Source organism: Herpailurus yagouaroundi, unplaced genomic scaffold, assembly GCF_014898765.1.
Source record: "Herpailurus yagouaroundi ecotype Mexico unplaced genomic scaffold, PumYag 197, whole genome shotgun sequence".
In the NCBI taxonomy this organism is placed as follows: domain Eukaryota; kingdom Metazoa; phylum Chordata; class Mammalia; order Carnivora; family Felidae; genus Herpailurus; species Herpailurus yagouaroundi.
Genome location: NW_024412428.1, coordinates 18,377,834 through 18,404,554, shown reverse-complemented (window position 1 = coordinate 18,404,554; position 26,721 = coordinate 18,377,834). Strand labels below are relative to the sequence as shown.

General features: G+C 38.6%; 1 protein-coding gene across 5 annotated transcripts in view; it reads left to right on the top strand.

Annotated features, from left to right (window-relative positions):
• MRPS31 (mitochondrial ribosomal protein S31) overlaps positions 1–26,721 on the top strand; it is a 64,548-nt gene that overhangs the window by 13,144 nt on the left and 24,683 nt on the right. Inside the window, exons 3-8 of one of the 5 annotated variants that reach the window (XM_040448298.1) lie at positions 563–721; positions 1,704–1,844; positions 4,770–4,849; positions 8,255–8,398; positions 19,185–19,445; positions 25,045–26,340. In XM_040448298.1, the coding sequence (XP_040304232.1) occupies positions 563–721; positions 1,704–1,844; positions 4,770–4,849; positions 8,255–8,398; positions 19,185–19,414 (754 nt within the window). In that variant the 3' untranslated portion in view covers positions 19,415–19,445; positions 25,045–26,340. Of the gene's footprint in view, positions 1–562; positions 722–1,703; positions 1,845–4,769; positions 4,850–8,254; positions 8,399–11,845; positions 11,959–19,184; positions 19,446–19,945; positions 21,382–25,044; positions 26,341–26,721 lie in introns of those variants that run through there. The other 4 variants (XM_040448297.1, XM_040448299.1, XM_040448300.1 and 1 more) reach the window with 4 other exon arrangements.

The window sequence follows — 26,721 nt, the reverse complement described above, 5'->3', positions numbered from 1 at the left end:
CTGGCTGAAGTCGGATGCTTAACCGACTGCGCCACCCAGGTGCCCCTTTAATGTTTTATTTTTAAGAAAGAGAGCGCACAAGCAGGGTAGGGGCAGAGTGAGAGGGCGGCAGAGGATCAGAGACCGATGTGGGACTTGAACTCACAAACCGTGGGATCATGACCTGAGCCGAAGTCAGACGTTCAACCGCCTGAGCCACCCAGGTGCCCCAGAAATTGATTTTTTTTAATGTTCTTATTTATTTTTGAGAGAGACACAGAGAGACAGAGCACGAGTGGGGGAGGGGCAGAGAGAGAGAGGGAGACACAGAATCCGAAGCAGGGTCCAGGCTCTGAGCTGTCAGCACAGAGCCCGACGCGGGGCTCGAACTCACGAACCATGAGATCATGACCTGAGCTGAAGTCGGACACTTAACCGACTGAGCCACCCAGGTGCCCCTGACATTTTTTTGAATGACAGAAAAGTTTTCTCTGGAAAAAAATCATTTTACTTCCCACTAAACAAATGGCATAGTAAGTAATGCCTCCTTTTTTTCTCACTTGCGTTTCCTTTTCTTTGTCAGAACCAAGTCCCTGAGTCCTGAGTTGGTAGCAGCCGCAGCTGCTGTTGCAGATGTTCTCCCGTTCGATAAGCAGATGACCAAGTCAGAGCTGCTCAGGCAGCTCCAGCAGCACGAGGAAGTCTCAAAGGCACAGAAGGATGGAGAAAGAGCTAAAATTAGGTTAGTGGATCAAATAGTTCTGTCAGTAATGCCGGTTTCTCAAAATAGGCTGTTTTCATGTGAGTGGTGAGTAATACGCAATTATATTCATACATTTATATTTTATATAAAATATTTCTCTTAAGTGGAATGTTAGTAACTAGGTTTTTTAAAAATGATCTGAAGTAAGATTGCAGTTTGTAAAAGATCAGTGGGATGGTTAAAGTTTTCTTCTGCCAAGTTATACAGTTTCTTGCTCCTAAAAAAGAAACTGTAAATTCGGTAGTGTTATTAAAAACAAATACAGAATAAGACAGTTTCTCTGAGAAGATTCATTTTTTCCGTTAAATAATCTGTTGGTCGTGTGCAGAGTGCGATCGTCTTCAGGCCTGTTTCCTTCAGTTTTTGCTCTTATCCTTACGTTTAGCTGACACCTTCCCATCCATCCTCTCGTCTCATACTTGATGCCCTGTTTGAAGTCGATATACAGCTTCAGATGTTTGATACTTTTTCATTAGTGACACTTTTTTTTAAATAAACAACACTTTTAATTCATGTTTTAAATTCACATTGCTGAAGAACACCTTCAAAAGTTAGGTTTCAGAAGGAAACATAAATCTTGGTGGTCTGTGGAGTGTGAATGTTAATAATGTGTGTGTGACATGTAATCTTTCATTTAAGGGGTGCCTGAGTGGCTCAGTCGGTTAAGCACCTGACTCTTCATTTCAGCTTGGGTCATGATCTCACAGTTCGTGGGTTCGAGCCCCACATTGGGCTCTGTGCTGGCAGTGTGGAGCCTGCTTGGGATTCTCTCTCTCTGCCACCCCCCCCCCCAATAAATAAATAAACTTAAAAAAAATCTTTCATTTAAACATAACATTTAATGCTATATTACTGCATAGAAGTGAAGTATAAACAAAGTGATAGGAATCTCACGTGTAAGAAAGTTTTTTACTATTCTGTAGCTAAAATTTCTAATACACTGACCTTTTTCTTATTTCAGTGTCAGTAACATAATATCAGATATGAAAATTGCCAAATCTTCCACAGCTAGAGTTAGTACAAGACCAGTGCATCAAATTCAGTTTGATGAAGGATCTAACGATTACGTGGGCCAGAAGAAGACCAATGATCTTAAAAAAAGGTATTCAGGCTCTTTGGTTTTGTTTATTTCTCTGTAGGTTTACTTTATTCTGTGCCTGTTATTGCTGATAGGCGTTTGAGCATTATAGATGAAATTATAACCGTTTTCTCACTCTGCGTGTACCATGTCTTACAGAGGAAAAGGTGTTCTGGGTTTAGCAGTCTTATGCTTTTCTATACCATTAATCAAGTTGGGCCCTTTCTCCCATTTACCCACAATGAGTAGAGGTCTCCTGATTTAGGATAAGTGAAGCTGATTTAATGCTGAACAAATGAACATTTTGTGAGAAGCATTATTTTTCATTCTGATTCATACATAACAATGTATATTCATATAACCTTTATATTTCTCTATATAATTATCATTATTCATATCTTAGAGAAATAAGCCATCATCAAAAAAAGAAAGAAAGGAAGATCCATTATAATATCTGAAAGTGGCAGATATTTGTGGCAATTTGAATTTGGTAATTTGCAGACTTCAAGATGCTAAGCCATGTTTTACATAATTATTTTATAATACAAAGCTGTCTGTATTCACATAAAGTTTCTGCTTTCTCTCCTTCAAGCCCATAAAGTGAAAGTTGGGGACAGGGAACCAGATATTTATAGCACGCTGTGACAAAAACTAACTGATCTTTGTAGGAGGAGGTGCCTACAGTGGAGTATTTTTAATGTGTTATGTATTCCGTGGATTTTCTTTTAATTATAATTCCAGCAACTTGAGTTAGCTCTTTTCAGAAGTTAAACTATGAATTTGTACAGGAAAATTGTAAAAGATGGTCAGCAGTTAACAAAGGAAGTTCAAGAGGTTACAATGACTTTGGGAAATTATTTGAATTACTAATTTAAAGTGATTTTATACCTATGACATATTATTAGATAAAATAGAATGAGTACTTGGAGTTTTACTTAAGATTCCTCAAGAATATTTAATTTCAGGGGCGCCTGGCTGGCTCAGTCAGTAGAGCATGCAATTCTTGATCTGGGGTCATGAGTTCAAACCCCACGTTGGGTATAGAACTTACTTTAAAAAAGAATATTTAATTTCAGTCTTGTTTGAATCATTCTTTGTTGAAATGATTTCATGATTCCATGCAATTATGTCAGAATGCTATATCATAATTTGATTCTTAATGATATTAGCTGTCATTAAAAACTAGAAGGTGGCGGGCACATGACTGGCTCGGTCAGTAGAGCTTGTGACTGTTGATCTGGGGGTCGTGAGTTCAAGCCTCGAGTTGGGTGTAGAGATTACTTAAAAGTAAAATCTTACAGGAGCACCTAGGTGGCTCAGTCAGTTAAGTGTCCGACTTGGATTCAGGTCATGATCTCATGGTTCATGGGTTTGAACCCCATGTCGGGCTCTGTGCTGACAGCTCAGAGCCTGGAGCCTGCTTCAGATTCTGCGTCTCTCCCTCTCTCTCTGTCCACCCCCTGCTCGCTCGCTCGCTCTCTCTCTCTCTCTCTCTCCCAAAAATAAACATTAAAAAAAAATTTTTTTTTAAGTAAAATCTTAAAAGAAAAATTAGAAAGTGGGAAGGGAGTAGCTAAAAAAGTAGGACCGGGGTTTATGTGCATATAATGGCTATATTAAAAAACTGACTGAAGGACTCTAGAGTTAGGGAAAGCAGTGGTAAGACACCAAGTTGTTCTCCCTGCTCTGTCCTGGGACAGCCTGAGACAATCCACCATTAATATGCCCTGGGCTGATTCCTTCAGTAAGAAAACAGAGAAGTGTGAGGCACAGAGCACTGGCCCTAGCATACCTCAGAGTCTTGGCGCTGTGCTAGACCAATCCCGGAACTGCGGCAACTTGCATAGCCTCGTTGGTCTGTTTCCTCATCTAGGAGATGCTAACTTAAATGGCTTTCTTGAGAAATAGGAAAGGGATGTGCAGACTCTATATAGTAGATGCAACGAAAACGTCTGTTCCCCTCCTTTCCCCTTTAGTACCTTCTAAAATTCCATACTTTACCAGATCATTCCCTCTTTACCATGAGTCACCTTAATCCATCATCCTGTTGACCTGATGCAAAGTTGGGGACTGCTGGGTGCAGAGAAGAATGCAAGCCCTGAGGATGGTTCTGGAGCATAAATACCTTTGTTTAAAATACTTGGGGACCTGCTAGCGAAAACCTGAAGTGATTTGAGATCACTTTATCTAATTTTAATATGGTATTTGCATTTTTTCAGTTAGTGTGATATTGTAGAAAAAAGTAATGTGATCCAGAAAAGTATTCAAAATTATTTTAAAAGTAACTGTCCATTTTTTAAACTGGCTTTTAATCTGCCAGTAAGTTTATGTAAGTATGAATGTAAGGTGATACATGAAGCAGTTGATTAAAATATACAAGGAAAAGTTATCTGTTAACTCTCTGACATTAATTTCAATAGTTAATTAAAAATGTTATATAAAGAAAGTTAATCATTATGTTAAAATTACAGAATGATTGCTTTATAAGTGGGAATGTTTTGATTTATCTGTGCCATCTTTTATAATTATAGTTTGTAATTAAACATGCAGTGTTTTCTGCCCTTAAACTGAGACAAACGTTGACTTCAACAACTTTTAATTTAGCATATTTTAATAGCTGTCTAATGTTGAGTTTTCTAAAACCTTAATATGAAATGGATCACGTAAAAATTATGGCAATTCAAACTAATCTTTTCAATTAGCTGTTTTAGACATTAAACTATTTAACCCGCTTTATTGTATCACGATGCAAAACTTCAAGTGCATTTGTTCCGGTTTTTCATTGTCAGTTCTAAAGATGCAGAAATTTAGTTAAAATGTCTGGGTGTGAGTCAGTGGAATATTTTTAAACTTCTACATTGAGTATTTCATATACAATTTTCTTTTTCTAAAGAATTTTTTGTTGGCAGTGTATAAAAATATTAACTTAAATTGTTTTTTCTTTTCCAGCCTTAGGAAAAATATACTCAAGGGGAAGAGACTTAATATTTTTGACCTTAAGGCCGTTACTGAAGAGGCACCTGAAACAGGTTTGTTAAGAACAACACAATTGGGGGGTGCTGGAGTGTTAATAAGTTAAGGGTTCAAGTCTTGGTTTTGGCTTAGGTCATGATTTCTCAGTTTGCAGGATGAAGCACCACATCAAGCTCCGTGCTAACAGCACGGAGCCTACTTGGGACTCTCTCTCTCTCTCTCTCTCTCTCTCTCTCTCTCTCTCTCTCTCTCCCCCTTTCTCTCTTCCATGCATGCGTGCTTTCGCTCACTCTCTAAAAAAAAAAATAAACATAAAAAAAAGAACAACACTGTTTCTCAAGTATACAAACATTCCATCTTTCAACAACGTCCTTCACGTTTTGATTACATAATGTCAAGTATTTTAATAAGCCATCCTGTCATTGACCTGGGTCCTGCTTATGAACATAGTTGTTGACATTGCCAGTCTTGGTCAGATGTGTCCCTTGAAATGTTGCATGCTATGAGACAGTGGGAGGTAACTCCTACCAGCTTCCTGAATCCAGAGCTATCAGTTGGCTGCTGATTTGGGTTAGAACATTAATGATCACCTACCATTTGCAGCTGTGCTATTACAAAAGCTAAACTGTGGCTTCGGCCCTAGAGCAGCTTGCTGTCCAGAAGAGGAGATAGCATTTGTAGAAGTGACTTAGTGAGGTGATTTGGAGATTGTTTCGGAGCTGGGAAGAAGAGCATTCAGGAGATCTATTTAGCAGTCTCATGTTTTTTTCTTAATACATAGTTAGTCCTTGTTCTTTACTCTTCCCCCTTTCTTCTTTGGGTAAGAAGTCAAATCCTTCAAATTCATCATTTGAAGTCTAATTCAAAGAGATATGAGACGTCGTCTTGCTTGACATTAAATATGGTTTAGTGATAACTTAAAATAGATGAGAAAATTCAATGCAAATTGTCTTCAGCTTACAAGTGACTTTCATTTCCAAAGATTCTAAGTTAGCTTTTGGGACTTCATAGAAATAATTTTATAATTGATTTTTAAGTTCTGAGGCCAGCCTCCAGTGTCTCATTTAATCTATCACTTATATAAACATCTGATTTTTCCCAATATTCAATAAACCTTTAGATGTTGGGGCCTAGGTTTCACTGACTTTTGTATACCCAGCAGCACCTAACCAAGTGGCTTACAGATCATAGGAATTAGTTATGTTAAATTGTAAATGCTTTTTTTTGAACAAATTGAGCTATATAATATCTATCCATAGAGGAAAACTCAAGTGATTTGAGATCACTTTATCTAATCTTAATATGATATTTACATTAATCAATCAGTGTTTGTTCATTTAAAACTGAAAAGAAAGCTAAGAGAACAACCTCCTTTCTCTTATGTGAAAACTGCATTGTTTGAGCTTGCTGTCTCTCAAATAAATAAACATTTTTTTTCTTTTTTAAAGGGAATTTACTGTCAGGGCAGTCACTGTTGTCCACCTAATGAACAACCAGAAGAGGCACTTGTATTCTTGAAGAAGCCAATTTGCTTTTTTTGATCAGAAATCCTGTTCCTAAAACTGAAATTAGCTGGCAAGGAAGTACTGAAATTTTATAAAACAGTATAAAATGATTGTGCTTTAATAAGGAAAGTAATATGCAAATTTATGAAAATTTACTCTAATGAAGGTACTGTTTAATAAGTTATACTTGCATGAGTCTAAAGAACGTCTTTTGTTCCCAATTAAATACAGTAGCAGCAACATGCAGACTTAAATTTAGCATTTATTCACTGCTGTTTCCCTATCACCTAAAATAATGCCTGACATATAATTTACATTCAGTAATTATTGATTGAATGACTTCTTCTATCCCAGGATTCCCGCATTTTGCTCCCTCCATGTTCCTGCCACTGCTGCAAAGGATATAGTCATAGACCCTACTGCTTATCCTGGAGTAATCTAGAGCCAAGAGGCCAGATAGCTTAATGGAAGGAGTTTCAGTATTTGATAGGTGTGGATTATTCAAATTCATATTCTGGCATACTAACCTCTTTGAGTTTTCCTTTCTCCATCTGTAAAATAGGGCTGATACATACCTCTCAAGGCTTAAATTAACTAATGTGTAATTGAAGTGTCAGGAGCACAATGGACATTCAGTACGTAGATGCAGCTATTAGCAACAACGATGATGGCGTTGAGGCACCTGGGTGGCTCATTCGGTTAAGTGTCCGATTTCAACTCATGTCATGATCTCACTGCTTGTGAGTTCAAGCCCCGCGTTGGCTCTGTGCTGGCAGCTTGGAGCCTGGAGCCTGCTTCGGATTCTGTGTCTCCCTCTCTCTCTGTCCCTCCCTTGCTTACGCTTTGCCTCTCTCTCTCTCTCTCTCTCTCTCTCTCTCTCTCTCTCTCAAATATAAAATAAAACATTAAAAAATTTTTTTAAATAGAAAAAAACGTAATGATGATGGTGTTGATGATCATGGAAAAGACATAGGTTCATCAGTGTCCACTGAATAAATCTATAAAATGGGACTATGATAATTATTTTACTGTTATGATTACTCTGGAAATGTGGCTAATTAAGCCTAACTGCTATGATCTTTTCTCTGTATGAGATGTTCTAGGCCAACATACTTAATATCTAGCAGTCAGTGTGCAGTCAGACGTGGCTGTACATGAATTTTCGTATACAAGTCTGTGTGGACATATGTTTTCTCTTGGGTAAATATCTAGGAGTCAAATGGTTGTATGCGAAGTGTATTTTCTAATTTTTTAAGTAACCGCCAAACTATTTTTCAAAGAGGTTGTGCCATTTTACATTCCCACCAACAGTGACTGGTGGAAATGCAGTTCATTCTTGAAAAGTGTCTTACATTTCCAAAGCGAATAAAATGATTAAAATGTGATATGATGGTGGTTATAAGCTAACATGATATTAACTTACTTAGAGGGTTGGTTGTGAGGATTAAATGAACTAATGTAGAAAAAGCATTAGCACAGAGTAAGTGCCCCGTATCCGTTAGCAGTATTGCTATTATGTTAATTTAATTTCTTTGGTCTTCGTTAGTTGTATATTGGTGACTTATCTTGACAGACTAAAAGGTAAACAGGCTGGACTATAAATATCAAAGTCACATGTCTTATAAAAAATATTCACATTCATGGAAACATCCTTAAACAAAATACATATTTTTTTTTTTCCTTTCCAGTAGAGGGGGCAGTGAGACTTCAGGGCTTGCTTGCCTAGCAGTGTAGTAAAACAGAAGCCAAGGTTTGCAATTATGGTTGCTGCAGGCTTTTTATGTCATTTTTGAACAGTTTGAGCTCTCAGAGAATGACCTTCCATTATATACTGTTTATGTATATCCCTCAGGACCTGAAATGTTTCACCAATTTGGAGTCGATTATAACATTTTTGTAAAAATAAAGATATATACGCATTGACTTGTGATTATTTGAAATGTTTTTATTATACAGAGACAGCACCTTCACTTTGGGATGTGGAATTTGCTAAGCAGTTAGCTGAGGTAAATGAACAGCCCCTTCAGAATGGTTTTGAAGAGATGATCCAGTGGACCAAAGAGGGGAAACTGTGGGAGTTTCCGATTAACAACGAAGCAGGTAAATCTTAATTTCAGAGTTTTATACAATTCAGTGATGGAGATTAAATCTGGCAGGTGTTCAGTCATAGAGTCTGGATACTTACATGAATTTCAGAACTTTGTATAAATTTCTTCGTGGTGTCTGAAAAGAAAATTCACAATGTTTTTAAAAGGAACGTTAGGGGGCACCTGGCTGGCTCAGTTAATGGAGCATGTAACTCTTGATCTCAGGGTTGTGAGTTCAAGACCCATGTTGGGTGTAGAGTTTACTTAAAAATAAAATCTTTAGAAAATAAAATAAAAGGAATGTTAGAACTTCCCTTAATTCTAGATGTTTGATAAGGAAACTAAAGAAGTAAAATTATATGGCAGAAATGCATCATGAATTGCTTTGTGACATGAAAGTGTTGACTGCAAATGATGACAGTTCTCTGGTTGCTCAGCCAGGATTATCTGGAAAATCTCATACATTTAATCCTGGGAATGACATCACATTTCAATTTTAGAGAACATTACAACTCTCACAAAGCCTTAACTGGTTATCTTTTACTCATAAAACCATTGCATTAATGAGGCGCAAGGTTCTTGTACTTGAAAACCACTCAAAGCAAAAATGTTGGAAGGCTTCGAAATTTCTTGGAGCTCTGGCAGCATACCTAGATGCTTTGGTGCTATTACCTACTTTCCTGGAGATTATTCTGGAGATGATACCTCTTCCTCACTCAAAAGGAAAACAGTATTACTTTGCTACTTACGTTTTGTGGTATTTTTTATATTATCATCAGCTAAACGTTTTAGATGTATTTTCAATTAGAAGAGGTTCATTTACTTTTATGGTACAATTAGGTAGGAGTTGCAAACACCTCAGTAAATCTCGGGAAAGCGTAGTCCATATTTTAACCTTTGTAGTATTATACAGTCACCTTAATATTTTATTTTTTGATGACATTTGATTTGTTTGGATTAATAAATGGAACAGAAACTTAAATATCAGAAATATTTTGTCTTCTATCTTGATGAAGTGTTACTTTGTTTAGGAAAACTTTTTAGAGACTTAACAATTCTTTAGCAAATTCGTAATATTTTGTGTATTTGTGTGGTATATGCAGTAATAAAGGATGCTGTGTTTCATCTGTTACATAACATGTATATTTGCCAAAGTATTATGCTTTCCATACTCTGGTGGGTGTCAGGAAAAAAAACCCCAAGGACTTTTCAGTTGTACAAACCAGAGTACAGATCTGAACTCTCCCATTGCTTTTTGCCATTTGCCTTTGAGGAAACTAACCTCTGGAGCCTTAGTTTCCTCATCTGTAAAATTAAAGACACGTCACTGGAAGAGTATAAGAAATAAAGTTATTGGTTTGCTCAGCACAGTTCTTGGCATGTAAGACATGTGAATAAAGGTTAATTCATTTCCCCTCGTGTATGAACATAGGATTTTAAAAGGAGAAAAGAACTGGGGCCTGGGTGGCTCAGTTGGTTAAGAAACCACCTGCATGCAGCTCAGATCATGATCTCACGGTTCATGAGTTCGAGCTCCACGTCAGGCTCTGTGCTGATAGCTCAGAGCCTGGATCTGCTTCATATTCTGTGTCTCCCTCTCTCTCTTCCCCTCCCCCACTTGTGCTCTTTTTCTCTCAAAAATAAACATTAAAAAAATTCAGAGAGGGGCACCTGCGTGGCTCAGTCAGTTGAGTGTCCAGTTTCGGCTCAGGTCATGATCTCGCGGTTTGTGGGTTCAGACCCTGTGTCAGGCTCCATGCTGACAGCTTGGAGCCTGGAGCCTGCTTCAGATTCTGTGTCTGCCTCTCTCTGCCCCTCCCCTGCTTGCTCTCTCTCTCTCTCTCTCTCTCTCTTTCAAAAATAAATACACATTAAAATTTTTTTTTTAATTTTAGAGAAAAAAAATTAACAGAATACAGTATGTAACATTAAGGGAAGATTTCATTATTTGATGAAATTTGGATGTTCCAAGTCCTCACAGTTAAAAACATGGTTTTAAAACCCAATATTGAGGTAGAATAAGTGTGACTTTATTTAGGAGAGACAGTGGTTAAGGGTTCCAGTTTTGAGTGAGTTGTATGCTTAACCTCTCTAAGCCTCACTTCTCCTGTCTATGAAATGATGGGAACAATAATAGGACTTATTTTATGGGATTCTTCTGAGAAACAAGTGAGGTTATTATACAAGTAAAGGATCATCAACCTCATCATTCCCTGTTCCTACAACAATATTGTGAGAGGATTTTACTGTAAGGATTTTAAATCTTAAACTATTAGTGAGGATATGTATTTTCTAGGAACCACCAAGTAGGGTAATAGGAAAGTATGGGTTGGTATACATTGTCATCAGTAAAACACTTAAGATCATCAAAATCTTGAATGTCCATACTCCACAGGAACTTATCTTAAATTTGACCTGATTTGTAAGAGAGTTTATTTTTTACAAAAGGAAAAAAACATGTATTTTGGTTAGGTTGGGGAGATAAATGTGACAAGTTTCCATACACATGGTACATATTATTGATGCTTCAGGGTGGGAAAGGGAGGTATCTCATTTCCAGCTCCTTAAGCCAATTGTTATCTGAATGAAAAACAGGAAAGGAACTGTGGAAACTTTCTCACTTTGATCACTCCCCTCAATATACACTTAGGAACTTCAGAATACTTTAAGAGACTGGCATTAGAATTTGGAGCCTCAGCAGTTCAATAAGATTCTTCTAGATTTCTTATTTTTAAATTTTAAGATGAATAAAACGTTATGCTGTCTCTACTAATAGTTAGCTTTATGAAGATTTACTTTGATGCTTTTGGGGAAAGGGTTTTATTTCTAGGGGCAGGCCATGCCGGTTTCTGAACGTAATACTGAAAATGACAAAATGACGTGTCCTGTGTTTATAACTTCGTTTCCCAGTGTTGTGTTTTTCATTTATGTAAAAAAATTGCAGTTTGTTGTTTTGCCGTGTAAAACATATAAATTATTTTCTGATTTGAAGTATCTTTTTTCAGTTTTTTGGGGTTTTTTTTTTGTTTGTTTGTTTGTTTTAAGAACTGGTTTGTCCCTTCTGTTTTGCTTTGCCAGCATAGAGATTTGCAAGAGCAGTTAGGTGGCATTATTACCACTTAGATTTTGTAGTAGTGATTTTATATTGGATTGATAATAAAAACATTTTTATTTTAGCTTTGACTTTGACTTTAAACTTAATCATATTTTTACCAGTACCCAGTTAACAGTCTTGCTCTTGAATGTTCTTTAGCCATACATATGCCACCAAATCGTGTTCCGAAATGTATCAGTTTTTGCTGCATAATGTGCCACCCCAAAACTTAATAAAACAACAACTAAGTTGGAACTGCCCATGAATTTTGGGGTTTTCCGGATGGTTTTGGCAGCTTAGCTGAGGGTGGGTCCTTCTAGAGTGGCTGGTCTCACATGTCTGGCTGTTGGTGCTGGCTGTTGTCAGGGAAGATGGAGATACCTGGGTTATATGTCACTCACCATCTCACAGACCAGCTTGGGTTTCTTCACATGGCCACGGTAGAGTTCCTAACAGCAAGGAAGAGCAAGGATTGATGTGTAAGTGTTTTTCAAGCCTTTGTTTGCACTGTGTTTAGTAATACCCCATTGGCAAAGCAGGTCACTTGGCCAACCCTGAATTCATCGGTTTGAGAGACAGGCTGCACCTATTTATGGGAAGAATGGCAAAGTCACACTGTAAAGGGCATGAATAGAAACATAGGGGTGACGTGTGGCCATTTGTTAATCTACCACCTTGATTTTTTTTTAATTTACTTTTGTTTTACTTTTTTTTTTTTTTTTAATTTTTTTAGTTTATTTATTTTTGAGAGGGACAGAGTGCAGGCAGGAGAGGAACAGAGAGAGGGGGAGACACAGAATCTGAAGAAGGCTCCAGGCTCTGAGCTGTCAGCATAGAGCCCGATGCAGGGCTCGAACTCATGAACTGTGAGATCATGGCCTGAGCCAAAGTCGGATGCTTAACTGACTGAACCACGCAGGCGCCCCTTTTATTTACATTTGTTTTAATAAAAATAACGTATAGATCTTTAAATGTCCAAATAAATTTTTTAAAAATCTCTCAGTAAATATAAACTAACTCCAAGTGTGATTAGAAAGCATTTTTTAATTTTTTTAATGTTTACTATTTTTGAGAGAGAGACAGACAAACAGAATGCAAGCAGGGGAAGGGAGAGAGAGAGGGAGACACAGAATCCGAAGCAGGCTCCAGGCTCTGAGCTGTCAGCACAGCGCCTGAGGTGCGGCTCAAACTCATGGACTGCGAGATCATGACCTGAGCCCATGTCGATGCTTAACTTACTGAGCCACCCAGGTGCCCCAGAAAGCATTTTTCAAGCCTCCTATTTTGAGATCATTGTAGGTTCACATGCCACTGAAGAAATAATAAGTATCCTGGACAGCCTCTACCCATTTTCTCCCAATAGTTACTTCCTGCATAACCAGACTACATATAACATTACAGCCAGGCCATTGGCATTGATAGTTCTTCAACCATGTTCAGATGTCACCAGTTTTACAAGTAGTGCTTTGTGTGTACATATTTAGTTCTGTACAATTTTATCACACATGTAGAGTCATGTGACCACCACCCCAGTCAAGCTCCGACTCAAGGAGCTCTTGTATACATACACCTTTTATGACTGCACCCGTTTGCCATCCACTGCCTCCCCTCCTTTGTCCTGGATCCCTGACAATCATTAAAACGCTTCTACATTTCCTATTATTTTCCCAGTTCAGGAAATATATACAGAGGCACCTGGGTGGCTCAGTCAGTTAAGCATCTAACTCTTGATTTCAGCTCAGGTCATGATCTCTCAGTTCCTGAGATTGAGCCCCACGTCATTAGCTTGGAGCCTACTTGGGGTTCTCTCTCTGCCCCTCCCCTGTGTGCTTGCACGAGCACTCTCTTTCTCTCTCTTCTCTCAAAATAAATACATAGACTTAAAAATAGATACAAATAGAATCATATAATGTGTAACCTTTGGGGATTGGCTTTTTTTCAACACCCGCCTGATTAATTCTCTGGAGATGTATCCAAGCTGTTGCATGTATCGGTACTTTTGTGGGTTTGTTTGTTTTAATTGAATATGCCATATAGTTTAGCCATTCACCTGATAAAAGACACCTGGGTTGTTACCAGTTTGGGGCTATTATGAATAAAGGTACTATAAATACTCGTGTACAGAGTTTTGTACGAATACAAATTTCCATTTCCCTAGGGTAAATACTTAGGTGCAAAATTGTTGGGTCATATATGGTAGTTGCATGTTCACTTTTTAAAGAAGCTTCTAAACTGATTTCTGGAGTAGCTGTGCCATTTTATATTCCTTCCAGCAATGTGTGAACAGTCCTTGCTTCTCATTCTCACCAGCAGTTGATGTCATCACTGTTGTCTTTAGACTTACTTACCTTCTGATGAATGTGTATTAATAGCTCATTATGGTTTCAATCTGCATTTCATTCATCGCTACAGAGGTTGACCGTGTTTTGTGTGTGTGTGTTTGCCATCTGTTTATTTTCTTCAATGAAATGTCTGTTTCTGTTTTTTGCCCATTTTCTAATTGGGGTGTCTGGTTTTCTTACTTTTGAGTTTTAAGAGGTTTTTTTATGTATACATTCCAGATACTAGCCCTTTCTTGAATATTTGGTTTGCAAATATTTTTTCCCTTGTCTATAGTTGTTGTTTCATCCTCTTAACAGGGTCTTGGACAGAGGAAAATTTTTAATTTTGATGGGGTCCGGTTTTTCCTCTTACGGATTGTGCTTTTGGTGTCAGGTTCTTTGCCAGCCCTTGAACCAGAAGATTTTCCCCTATGTTTTCTTCTGTTCTTTTTTTACGATTTTATTTTTGAGGCACCTGGGTGGCTCAGTCTGTTAAGCATCCGACTTCAGCTCAGGTCATGATGTCACGGTTCGTGAGTTTGAGCCCCCAGAGCTGCTTTGGATCCTCTGTCTACCTCTCTTTCTGCCCCTCCCTTGCTGGTTCTCTCTGTCTCTCTTTCAAAATAAATGGGTAAACTTAGGCGCACCTGGGTGGCTCAGTCAGTTAAGCGTCCAACTTTGGCTCAGGTCATGATCTCGTGGTTCATGAGTTCAAGCCCTGTGTGGAGCCTGCTTGGGATTCTGTATCTCCCTCTCTCTCTGCCCCTCCCCCGCTCATGTTCTGTGTCTCTCTCTCTTTCTCTGAAAAATAAACATTTAAAAAAAAAAAAAGATTTTATTTTTAAGTAATCTCTACACCCGACATAAGGCTCGAATGCACAGCCCCGAGATCAAGAGTCTCCTGCTCCACCGACTGAGCCAGACAGGCACCCATCCCCTATTTTTTTTTCTGTATGATGTAAATTCATGATCCATTTGGGGTTCATTTGTATGAAGTGTGAGGTGTAGGTTGAGGTTCTTTCTGTGTGTTTGTCAATAGATACCCGGTTGCTCTGGCACCGTTTGTTGAAACGGCTACCCTTTCTTCATTGAATTGTTTTTGTGCCCTTGTTCAAAAAACTGGGCCTAATTGTGTGGGTCTGTTCTTACTCAGGCAGGGCTGCCATAACAAAATACCATGGATGGCTCGCTTAAACAACAGATTGATTTTTTCATAGTTCTGGAGGTTGGAAGTCCAAGATCAAGGTGCCAGCAGGTTTTGTTTCTCCAGGCCCTCTTGGTTTGCAGATACTTTCCTCCTCCTTGTATCTTCGCGTGATTTTTTTTCCTCTCTCTGCATTCTTGGTGTCTCTTCCTCTTCTTATGAGGACACCAGTCCTGTTGGGTCAGAGCTCCACTGTTACAACTTCATCTAACCTTAATTACCTCTTTAAAGGTCCTATCTCTAAATATAGTCATTGGGAATTAGGACCTCAACCTATTGATTTTGGGGGGGGCACCGTTCAGTCCATAACAGGGTCTATTTCTGGCCCTCACTTCTGTTCCATCAATCTGTGTGTCTGTCCCTCTGCCAATATGATGCTTTTGATTATTATAGCTATTTCAGTAAGTCTTAGCATTATTGTTTCTATTTTATTTTTCTCTGTCAAGATTGTGCCTTTCCTTACCAATTTTAGAATAGACTTATCTGGGGGCGCCTGGGTGGCGCAGTCGGTTAAGCGTCCGACTTCAGCCAGGTCACGATCTCGCGGCCCGTGGGTTCGAGCCCCGCGTCAGGCTCTGGGCTGATGGCTCAGAGCCTGGAGCCTGTTTCCGATTCTGTGTCTCCCTCTCTCTGCCCCTCCCCCGTTCATGCTCTGTCTCTCTCTGTCCCAAAAATAAATAAAAGTTGAAAAAAAAAATTAAAAAAAAAAAAAGAATAGACTTATCTGTAGCAAAACCTCACTGAGGTTTTGATAGGAAGAGCATTAAACCTATAGATAAATTTGGAGAGAATTGACATCCTAATAGGTTGAGTCTTCCAATTTACATTTCATTAGAAATGTGATTGATTTTTTGTGTTGATTTTGTATCCTGTAACCTTACTGAACTCACTAATTAGTTCTAGGAGGTTTTTTTTGTAGATTCTTTGGGATTTTCTATGTAGACAAACATGTCATCTACAAATGGGGATGGTTTTATTTCTTCCTTTGCCATCTCTATGCCTTTTCTTCCCCAGTGCAATGGCTAAGATTTTTAGTACTGTTTTGGGTAAGATTGGTAAGAGCTGACTTTGTTTTTGTGCTCATGAACTTAAGGGAAAAGCTGCAGTCTTTCACCATGAAGTATGATATTAGCTATAGATTTTTTACAGATGCTCTTTATCAAGTTGAAACTGTTTTTCTTATTCTAACTTGGTGAAAGTTTTTATCAAAAATGGGTGTTGTGTCACATGACTTTTCTTCTTCAGCCTGTTGCTATGGATGACATTGTTTTTCAAATGTTGAACCAACCCTGCATAGCTGGCATAAATCCCACTTAATCCTGGCATATAAATCTTTTTATACATCGTTGGATTTGTTTGCTAATTTTGTTTAAAGTTTTTGCCTCTAAGTTCATGAGAGATAATGGCTCGTAGTTCTCTCTCTTTTTATTTGTTTTGTTGTTGTGTCTTTGTCTGGTTTTGGTAACCAGGTAATACTGGCCTGATACAATGAGTTTGGAGGGGTCTAGTTTCTGGAAAAGATTGTGTACAACTGATGTTAGTTTTTCTTTCGGTGTTTAATAAGATTCTCAAGTGAAGCTATCTGGGCTTAGGGATTTCTTTTTTGAGACCTTGTAAACTACAAATTTCTTGAATAGTTATAAGTATTCAGGTTCTATATTTTGGTTTGACTTTGGTAGTTTAATCGATTTTTAAGTTGTCCATTTTTTTCTTCCCCAAGTTGTTGAATTTTTAGTATATAATTGTTTGTGGTATTCTTTTATTATGCTGTGAATGATTTCAGGATTTGTAGTGATAATCCCCTTTTCATTTCTATTTCATTCCTCTCCTTTTTTCTTTATCAGACTTAATAGAGACTTATGAATTTTACTGGTTTTCTTTAAAGAACTAAGTATTGGGGGCACTTGGGTGGATTAAGACACCGACTTGGTTAAGCATCTGACTTTTGATTTCGTCTCGAGTCGTGTTCTCATGGTTCCTGAAATCGAGCCCCACGTCTGGCTCTGCGCTGACAGTGAGGAGCCTGCTTAGGATTCTCTCTCTGCCTCTCTCTCTGCCCCTCCACCACTTGCACTCTCTCTGTTGCTCTCAAAAATAAAGATTTTTTTAAAAAGAACTAAGTATTTGTTTCACTGACTTTTCTCTATTTTCCTGTTTTCAATTTTATCGATTTTAAATGTTTACTTCCTTCCTTTGCTTGCTTTTGGACTATTTTGCTCTTTTGGTGGGTTCTTGAGGTGGAACTTAGACTATTGATTTGAGTGGGCCACTTGGCTCAAGTCATGGTCTCACGGTTTATGAGTTTGAGCCCTCTGTCGGGCTCTGTGCTGACAGCTCAGAGCCTGGAGCCTGCTTCGATTTCTGTGTCTCCCTCTTTCTCTGCCTCTCCCTCACTCACACTCTGTCTCTCCCAAAAAAATAAATAAACGTTAAAAAAAAAAAAAGATGATTTGGGGGCACCTGGGTGGCTCAGCCGGTTGGGCATCCGACTTCGGCTCAGGTCATGATCTCGCGGTCCATGGGTTCGAGCCTTGCGTCGGGCTCTGTGCTGGCAGCTCAGAGCCTGGAGCCTGTTTCAGATTCTGTGTCTCCCTCTCTCTCTGGCCTTCCCCCATTCATGCTCTGTCTCTGTCTCAAAAATGAATAAACGTAAAAAAAAAATTTTTAAAGATGATTGATTTGAGACTTTTCCTCTTATGTAAGTGCATTTAGTGCTGTGTTTCCTTTTTTAGGACTGCTTTAGCTGTGTCCCACAAATTGTGATATGTTGTGTTTTCATTTTCATTCAGAGTTTTTTTTTTTTAATTATCTTTGAGATTTCTTCTATGACCTGTGAGTTCTTTTTAAGTATATTTAAGTTTTAACTGTTTCCTATTGTCTTCCTCTTACTGATTTCTGGTTTGATTCCATTATGATCAGAGAATCTCCTATGTATTACTCCAGTTATTTTCATTTGTGACCTAGGATGTGGTCTAGCTAGGTGAATGTTCCGTGAATGCTTGAAAAGAATTTGTCCTCTGAAATAGTTTGGAGTGTTGTGTAGATGTCAGTTTGATACCGTTTGTTGACGTTGTTCACTTCTTCTCTGTCGTGGCTAATTTTCTATTGTGCAGTTCTCAGAATTGCTGACGGTGGACTTTTGAAATGCCCAACTATCACTGGGTTTTTCTATTTCTCTTTCATTTCTATCATTTTTTTCTTTCACATATTTAGAAACTCTGTTGTTTGGTGCATACATAATTCAGAGCACTGTATCTTCTTGGTGCATTGACCCATTTGTTATGTAATGTTTTTATTTCTCCCCAGTAATTTTCTTTGCTCTGAAGTCTATTTTACGTGATAATCATATAACCACTCATGCTTTCTTTTTTTTTTTAAACATTAATGTTAACAGGATATATTTTTCTTCATCCTTTTACTTTCAACCTACCTATGTTGTATTTGAAGTGAGCTTCTTATAGAAAGCACACAGTTGCATGTATGTTTTTATATCCACTCTGCCGATCTCTGTCTTTTGATTGGTGTATTTAGACCATTACATTTGAAGTGATTATTGATTGGGGTGCTTGGCTGGCTTAGTTGGTAGAGTGTGTGACTCTTGATCTGGGGGTTGTGAGTTCAAGCCCCACTTATTATAAATCTTAAAATCTTTTAAAAAAAAGTAATTATTGATTTGTTAGGACTTAAGTGTCTCATTTTATTAGTTGTCTTCTGTTCATTTTCTCCATTTCTCATTCCTCTTTTTTTTTAGCTTCCTGTGGGCTGCTTGAACATGTTTTAGGATTCTATCTTGTTTTGTTTATGTAAAATTTTTTTAGTTTAATTATATGGTTTTCTTAGTAGTTGCTTTAGGTATTAAAATACTCACTAGCAGTAACTGCTGCTACCCTTTAAACATGTATTATATGCTAAGCCTTATAAAAGAGTTTTATAAGCTTTGTGTCTATGTAATCTTTACGGAAACCCCTTGAGGAAGGTTCTATTTTAATCCTCATTTTATACCTGAAAACTGATGCTCGGAGAACTTTACTTAATTTGCACAATCACACGGTTGTTAAATTGGTGGGAAAACCCAGGTCTTACTACAGAGTTCATGCCTTTAACTGTAAACCCATTAATCTTAATTTTATGAGAGAGGTTTTACATGAAAATCGTAATGTATTTTTATCTCATTTCCTAGGTTTTGATGATGATGGTTCAGAATTTCATGAACATGTATTTCTGGATAAATATCTGGAAGATTTTCCAAAACAAGGACCAATTCGCCACTTCATGGAGCTGGTGACCTGTGGCCTTTCCAAAAATCCATATCTGAGTGTTAAACAGAAGGTTGAACATATAGAGTGGTTTAGAAATTATTTTAATGAAAAACAAGACATTCTAAAAGAAAGTGGCATACACTTCAATTGAAGACCATGGAAATTTTTGTTTCAAGCTGGAGGTAGATACTATAACTAAATTAAATAATTTTACTAGAAGTTTTCCTATATTATGTTAATTATTACATCTGATTTGAATGGTATAAATGTTAAATTTCTTAAAAGTATATAATAGTAACTGAAGAGTATTCTTGCATGAAGAAAAGTCAACATTCACAGAATCAACTAGTAATTCTTAACAAGAAGAATATCTTAGAATTAGTAATAAGTTTAAGGCTGCTTTCTCCAACATTTTTCTTTTCAGTGACCATACTTCTTTGAAATATAATTATTAACCACATATCTGATGATGTCAGGATGCTGTAACAATTGAGATGATTTATAGACAGGTTTATATGCTGTGAATATGTATATCTACATACACATATGTTTTATATATTTGACTATATATACATATATATTTTTACATATTTCACCATAAATTAATGACCCTTGTGTAAGTCTGGGTCACCAGCGAGAAGCAACCTTGTAAAAATAAACAGCTTATTCTAACCCCCTCTAGCCCTTTAGGTCTTCATGCCAAACTTAGAACTGTTTATTTTTCTATTATGGTGCTTAGCAGTGTGACTCAATTTCATACAACTCAAAGGATTGAAGATTCTAAAAGACTCAAAACCAGAATTTAGTTTACAGCAGCCCCAGCCTAATAGTGTTTCAGGCCCCCGGCAAATGAAAATCCTGTGAAGGAACCCATCATAAACTCAGGATTCAAATTATAAAACATATAAGGAAACAAAGCAGCGTGATTGCACACAAGCAGAAACAGATAACAAAAGCAGACTTTGTAAAGCCTTTAAATATTCATACTATGAACTATATATAAGATAAAGTATAGAGCAAGAGACTGGATTGAGCAAGTGATTGGATTTTGGAAAAAAAATTTAGTGAAGAAGTGTAACAACAGATTAGATACTGGAAAATAGATCTCAAGAAATCCATATGTAGTGGAGAGAAGAAAAGAGAAAAGAAGTATGAAAGCAAGGTAAAGATTGGTATAAGAAGGCAACATTTGTTAGGCACCTGGCTGGCTCAGTCAGTAAGTAGAGCATGCGACTCTTGATCTCAGTTCAAGGCCCATGTTGGGCATGGAGCCTACTTTTAAAAAAGTAAAAAAAAGTAATATTTGTGCAATCAGATTTCCAGAAGGAGAAAAAAAAGAAGAAATGGGTCAGAATTTGTCTTTGGATAGTTCATGGATGCAAAATTTTTACAATTTATGAGAGACATCAGTTCACAGTGGAGTGTGGAGAGAACCTGAGATTTGCTTCTAGCAAATAGACTATGGTAAAGGTGACTCCCTTCGTTGGGTTATGTTCTGTGGCAAAAGCGAAAGAATTAGTCACTCTTGTGATTATAGTACATTACGTAAGACTCCTTGTTAGCCAACAAACCAGTGAGAATTCTACTGGCTTTGAAGAAGCTGCCATATCGTGAAAAGGCCTATGCATGGGCCACATGGCGGGGAACTGCAGGGCCACCAGGAGCTGGGAGCAACCTCCCGCTGACAGCCTGCCACGAAATGGGGATCTCCGTTCTACAGCCTCCAATAACAATTCTACCAACAACCGTGGAAGAGGACCCTAAGCTCTGCAAAGGCACACAGCCTAGCTGACGCCTGGCTTGCAGCCTTGTGAAACTTTGAAGAGAGACCCAGCTGAGTGACCCACAGAAACTGGGAGATAATGTGCATGTTGTTGTAAGCCACTAAGTTTGACGTTATTTGTCATACACCAGTGGAAAATTGATACAGAAGAGGAGAAACGAAATTGTCAGTATGATTCTGTGGAAAAAAAGAATCTATAAATTACAAGAACTAATAGAACTTAGCAAGTTTGCAGCTGCGTTTCTACATGCCAGCAACAGAGAAAATGGGATTTAGAAGATACTGTTTATAGTAGCATCAAAAGTGTAAATGAATAAAATCTTAGATATGTAGGATCTTTATGAAGCAATCTTCTTAAAACTTTAATGAAACATGGGCCCCTGGGTGGCTCAGTCGGTTAAGCGTCGAACTTCAGCTCAAGTCATCATCCTTGCGATTCAGGAGTTTGAGCCCCGCATCAGTCTCTGCACTGCTTGGGATTCTGTCTCCTTCTCTCTCTGTCCCTTCCCCACTTGTGCATGCGCTGTCTCTCTCAAAATAAATAAACTTAAAAAAAAAAAAAAAAAGACTAATGAAACATAGTACGTAATAAATAGGAAAAAAGGAGCACATGACTGGCTCAGTCTGTTGAGCATGCGACCCCTGATCTCAGGGTTGTGAGTTCGACCCCCACGATGGGAAGCAATCAGTCTCCAAGGAAAAGATTCATAAATTTGTTTAAAAAATTTTTTAACTTTGTTTATTTATTTTGAGAGAGAGTGAGAGCAGGGGAGGGGCAGAGAGGGAGAATATCAAGCAGGCTCCACACTGTCAGCACAGAGCCTGACACAGGGCTCAAATCCGTGAAACTATGAGATCATGACTTGAGTTGAAATCAAAAGTCGGACGCTCAACCAACTGAGCCACCCAGGCGCCCCCCGACTGTTAACATTTAGAACTTTTAGGGGTGCCTGGGTGGCTCAGTCAGTTGGGCGTCTGACTTCGGCTCAGGTCATCATCTTGCGGTCTGTGAGTTCAAGCCCCATGTCGGGCTCTGTGCTGACAGCTCAGAGCCTGGAGCCTGCTTCAGATTGTGTCTCTATCTCTCTCTGCCCCTCCCCTACTCTCACTGTGTCTCTCTCTCAAAAATAAAATAAAAACATTTAAAAAATTAAAAAAAAAAACTTTTAATTAAAAAAGGCAGTGCCACGAGTGAAAAGACAAGCATCAAACATAAAGATAAATACCTTACATATAGTCACGAAATAATTTGTATATAGAATATACAAAGAGCTCCTAAAAATCAAATAGAAGGAAACAAATCAACCAAAAGAATATGGCCAAAAGACAAAGATAGGCTTTTCATAGAAGAGAAAATATAAATAGCTAACAAATATATGAAAGAATACTCAGGGAAATGCAAATTAAAACCATATCGTGATAACATTTGTGTACTCTTTAGATGGGTGAGAAATTAAAAGGCAATGTCATTTATACACTGTTGGAGGGGGTATAAATTGGCAACCACTTTTGGAATTACATAATATACATATATAACAATTCTACACATAGCAATTGCGTATATACATATATATACATAATATAAATACATACAATTGTGTGTATATAAATTTTTTTTACATGTATAATTATATAACCTTATCAATTTCTCCTGGAGTACACACCCAAAGAGACCCTTGTAGATATGTGCTGAGAGGCATGTACATATTGTTCACAGTAGGGGCACCTAGTTGGCTGAGTTGATAGAGCATACAACTCCTAATCTCGGGGCTGTGAGTTCAAGCCCCACGTTGGGCGTGGAGCTTACTTTAAAAATGTGAAAAAAAAAAAAACTGTTCAAAGTAATAAAAAACAGTGGAGAAAATGCCCGTCGCCTAGAGAACTGATAAATTATAGCTTATTTATGCAATGTAACACTATGCCGAAATGAAAATTACTAACATAGAGCTATACACATCAACATGGATGATTTCAGAAACTATGTTGAGTGAAAAATAAGTTACAGAGGAATGCATATAATACAGGTCCAAGTACATAAAATTCAAAAGCCAAATTTTGAATATATTGCCTGACACCATAACTTGGATTTAAAAAAGCATGGGAATTGTGAGCACAGCACCGTATTTCAGGGAGGCAGGAGAGATGGCCATGTGCTTGAGGAGGGACACACAGGGAGCTTCAATAATACTAACAATCTAGTCAGCTGGATGATAGGTTCACAGGTGGTCATCTTATTGTGCTTTATTTTTATATTACTTATATTACAAATATTCTTTTGTATGTAACATTTCATAATATTTTAAGGAATGAACGGAAATGGGTAAATAACTGGAAGATAGGCAGAGCTTAGCCAATAGTAGCGAAAGATGATACAGATGATAAGTCCGCAGCTGAGACTGATGATAAACACATCCTTTATTTGGCCATTTACTGACTTGATTTTAAAGAATGTATTATCCTTAGATTCTTGGTTCTAAAGAATGTATTGTCCTTAGATTCTCGCCTTGTTACCATTCTTAAAATTGATCCAAAATTTCTTTGAGTAATCAACTTTAAATTATGCAAATAAAGACAACAAAATCCTCTTAATCCTAAAGTTGCTTTTAAAATCCATGCATTTATACATGCATGCAAATCGACTATTAAATTAGGAAGATTTCATTCTAAGTAACAGAGTCATAGGGGCTAAAGCAGACGTGCTTCCCAGAATATATTAATTCAAGGACTAAGCAACTTCTGCAAAGTGAATAATTCACTGTGTCTCTGAATATCTCCTTGAACTAGAATATCGGTGATGGTGGCAGGGAAGGGGAAGCAGCTTGTCCTGTGTTAGGAAAAGCAAACAGCTGTTGGCGTATGCTTGTAATTTAGAGCCTCTTCAAGTCCTGTTCACTGCATAAGAAAGAAAGGACTAATGTTTTCTGAGATTTCAGTAGTATTTTTGTGGAGAATGAAATATGGGTGCTCCTGTTGAACAGTACACTTGGTCATGGTCTCTGGCACAGTACCCCTAAAAGGGAGCATTTCATATATCTGATAGTGGTTTACCTGTACTAATTTTAATCATAACAAATTTAATGTTCCTGTCTTGCTTTTAAATGGAAGGCAACAGGGAATCCTGGGTGTCTCAGTTGGTTAAACGACTGACTCTTGATTTTGGCTCAGATCATGATCTCACGGTTTGTGAGTTTGCCGTCCCCCCCCCCCCCCCCCGCCTTAGGCTCTGCACTGCTTGAGATTCTCCCTCTTTCTCTTCCCCTCCCCCACTTGCACACATGCGCTCTTTCTGTCTCAAAAATAAATATTTAGGGGTACCTGGGTGGCTCAGTCGTACTTCAGCTCAGGTCATGTATCTCACGGTTCCTGAGTTTAAGCCCCGCGTCCGGCTCTGTGCTGAGAGCTTGGAGCCTGGAGCCTGGAGCCTGCTTTGGATTCTGTGTCTCCCTCTCTCATCCTCTGCACCTCCCCGGCTCATGCTTGCACTCTGTCTCTGTCAAAAATAAATAAACTTAAAAAAAATTAAAAATAAATAAATACTTAAAATGTAATAAAAATACAGGAGGCATTTTTTAAAAATAGGTAAGTGTAAAGCAACAGCTGGTCTAAAATAGTTAGCTTTGTATGCTGTATTTACTGAATAGTTCAGAGAGCAAAGAAGCAAACAAATGCACTGATGATTCCTTTGCTCGCCAGCTCCTGAATTGTTGACAATTCTGCAGTGCCCATCCTGTACTTTTCTCTCGTTTCTTTGGTTTTCTTCTCTGCTTTGGAGTCAGAAGCTTCAGTTCAGATCCCTGCTTTGTCAGTAGGAGCTGTGATCCTGAGAACACGGCTTAATCTCTCAGCCTGTTTCCTCCCTTGTGAATGAGGCTTCTAATTCCCATCTTGCTGGACTTGCAGGTGTTAGAATCGAAAGAGGCGACGTCCACCACAGTGACCGGCGCATCCTGTGTACTTCAAAGATAGTGTCCGTCTCCTTTCTCTGTCCTCCTCCCCAGGGCCCTGATGTCAGGAAGGACATTTAGTGCGCCATTCGCTATCCACCATTTGCTTGGGACTGGCAGCTTGCTCCTTTACGGTATCTCATCTGCTACCATTACCATCCATCAGTGGAATGGAATACTTCATTTTATTTATGATGTATTGTCCTCACATCCTCCAAGATCCATAAACAGTCTTAATTACCATCGTCATCACTGTGTAGTAGACTCCTGCCTTCGCAGGTAGCAATGGGGACAGGCGGATGTTGGGATAGAAGGGCCTCCTGTCTGGTGGCTGGGGGCTCAGTTCTCTACCTGACAGCTCCAGGCTCACTCCTGGTGAGAAGGAGCCCTGTTCTGTCCAAATGGGCAGATCCTTAATGAATGTCTTTTTCCTGTGGTCTGTCTCAACATCGCTTTGGGTATCCCAGGGATGTAGAATAAAAGTAGATCTGCCCATATCAGCAAATGAGAACGGTTAACACTTGGGCGCTGTGTTTATAGCATATGAAGTGTCTTTACAGCTATCACTCATCCATCGTTTAGCATTGCCGAGCTCTGCCATATGCCAGGCCTCTGCTAGACACCAGAACGTAAATACACCAGGGAGGCTCTCCCTGGCCTTGAAGTGTCACCTTAGAAGTCACTTCCCAAGAAAGCCTTCTCTCCCCGCTTCCTGTCTAGACAACGCAGCACTCTGTTGACTTCCTTTACGGTATTCCCGATCCTGATCTTAAGGGTAAATAGAGATTGTGTCAGCACAGTTGCCTGTGCCCAAGACCTAGCATATTGCTAGCTCCCAAATAGGTGCTTAATGAAGCCACTTGATTGAGGAGAAGAATGGACAATGGCACGTGCTCGTGGAGAAGAGAGAAAGATTCCATTGCTGTACAGCGTGATGGATGCCCTGGCCGAGAAAGGGGTTGGGGATATAAAAGACAAGCATTTAACCAGACTGCATGTCTGCTGAAATGTGTAACTTCCTGGAGGAAGAGAGCTGTGTCAGGCCAGCACTGTCTGTGAGTGGCTGGGTAGATCGGCCCAAATCTGTGGTGCAGAATTCAGAGGGCCATCTACCCGCAAATGGAGAAAAGCTGCATTCTCCAAAATCAGCCTTATTCCTAGTAAACGTAATACTGCAGTCTCCATATGCCATACTTTTTATAGTGTATCTAATGAATGGTTTAGAACTCGGAGAGGGAAGAAACACACTATTTATTACTCCCTTCCCCTACTTTTTTCATGAAGTATCCACTCCTTATGTGTCCTTTTTCTGCTCTTATCACTTAAAAAAAATAGATCACACTGACATCATATTTGAAGAATATGCTTTTTCTCTTTTGGAAAAGAAAACAAAAGGGGTAGATGGCTGGGGTGCCTGGGTGGCTCAGTCGGTCGAGTGTCTGACTGGCTCAGGTCATGATCTTGCGGTTTGTGAATTTGAGCCCCGCATCAAGCTCTGTGCTGACAGCTCAAAGCCTGGAGCCTGGGGGCGCCTGGGTGGCTCCATTGGTTGAGTGTCCAACTTCAGCTCAGGTCATGATCTCATGGTTCGTGAGCTCTGTGCTGACAGCTCGGAGCCTGGAGCCTGCTTCAGATTCTGTGTCTCTCTCTCTGTCCCTCCTTCACTCGCACTCTGTCTCTCTCCCTCTCTCTCTCAAAAATAAATAAACACTAAAAAAAAAAAAAAAAAAA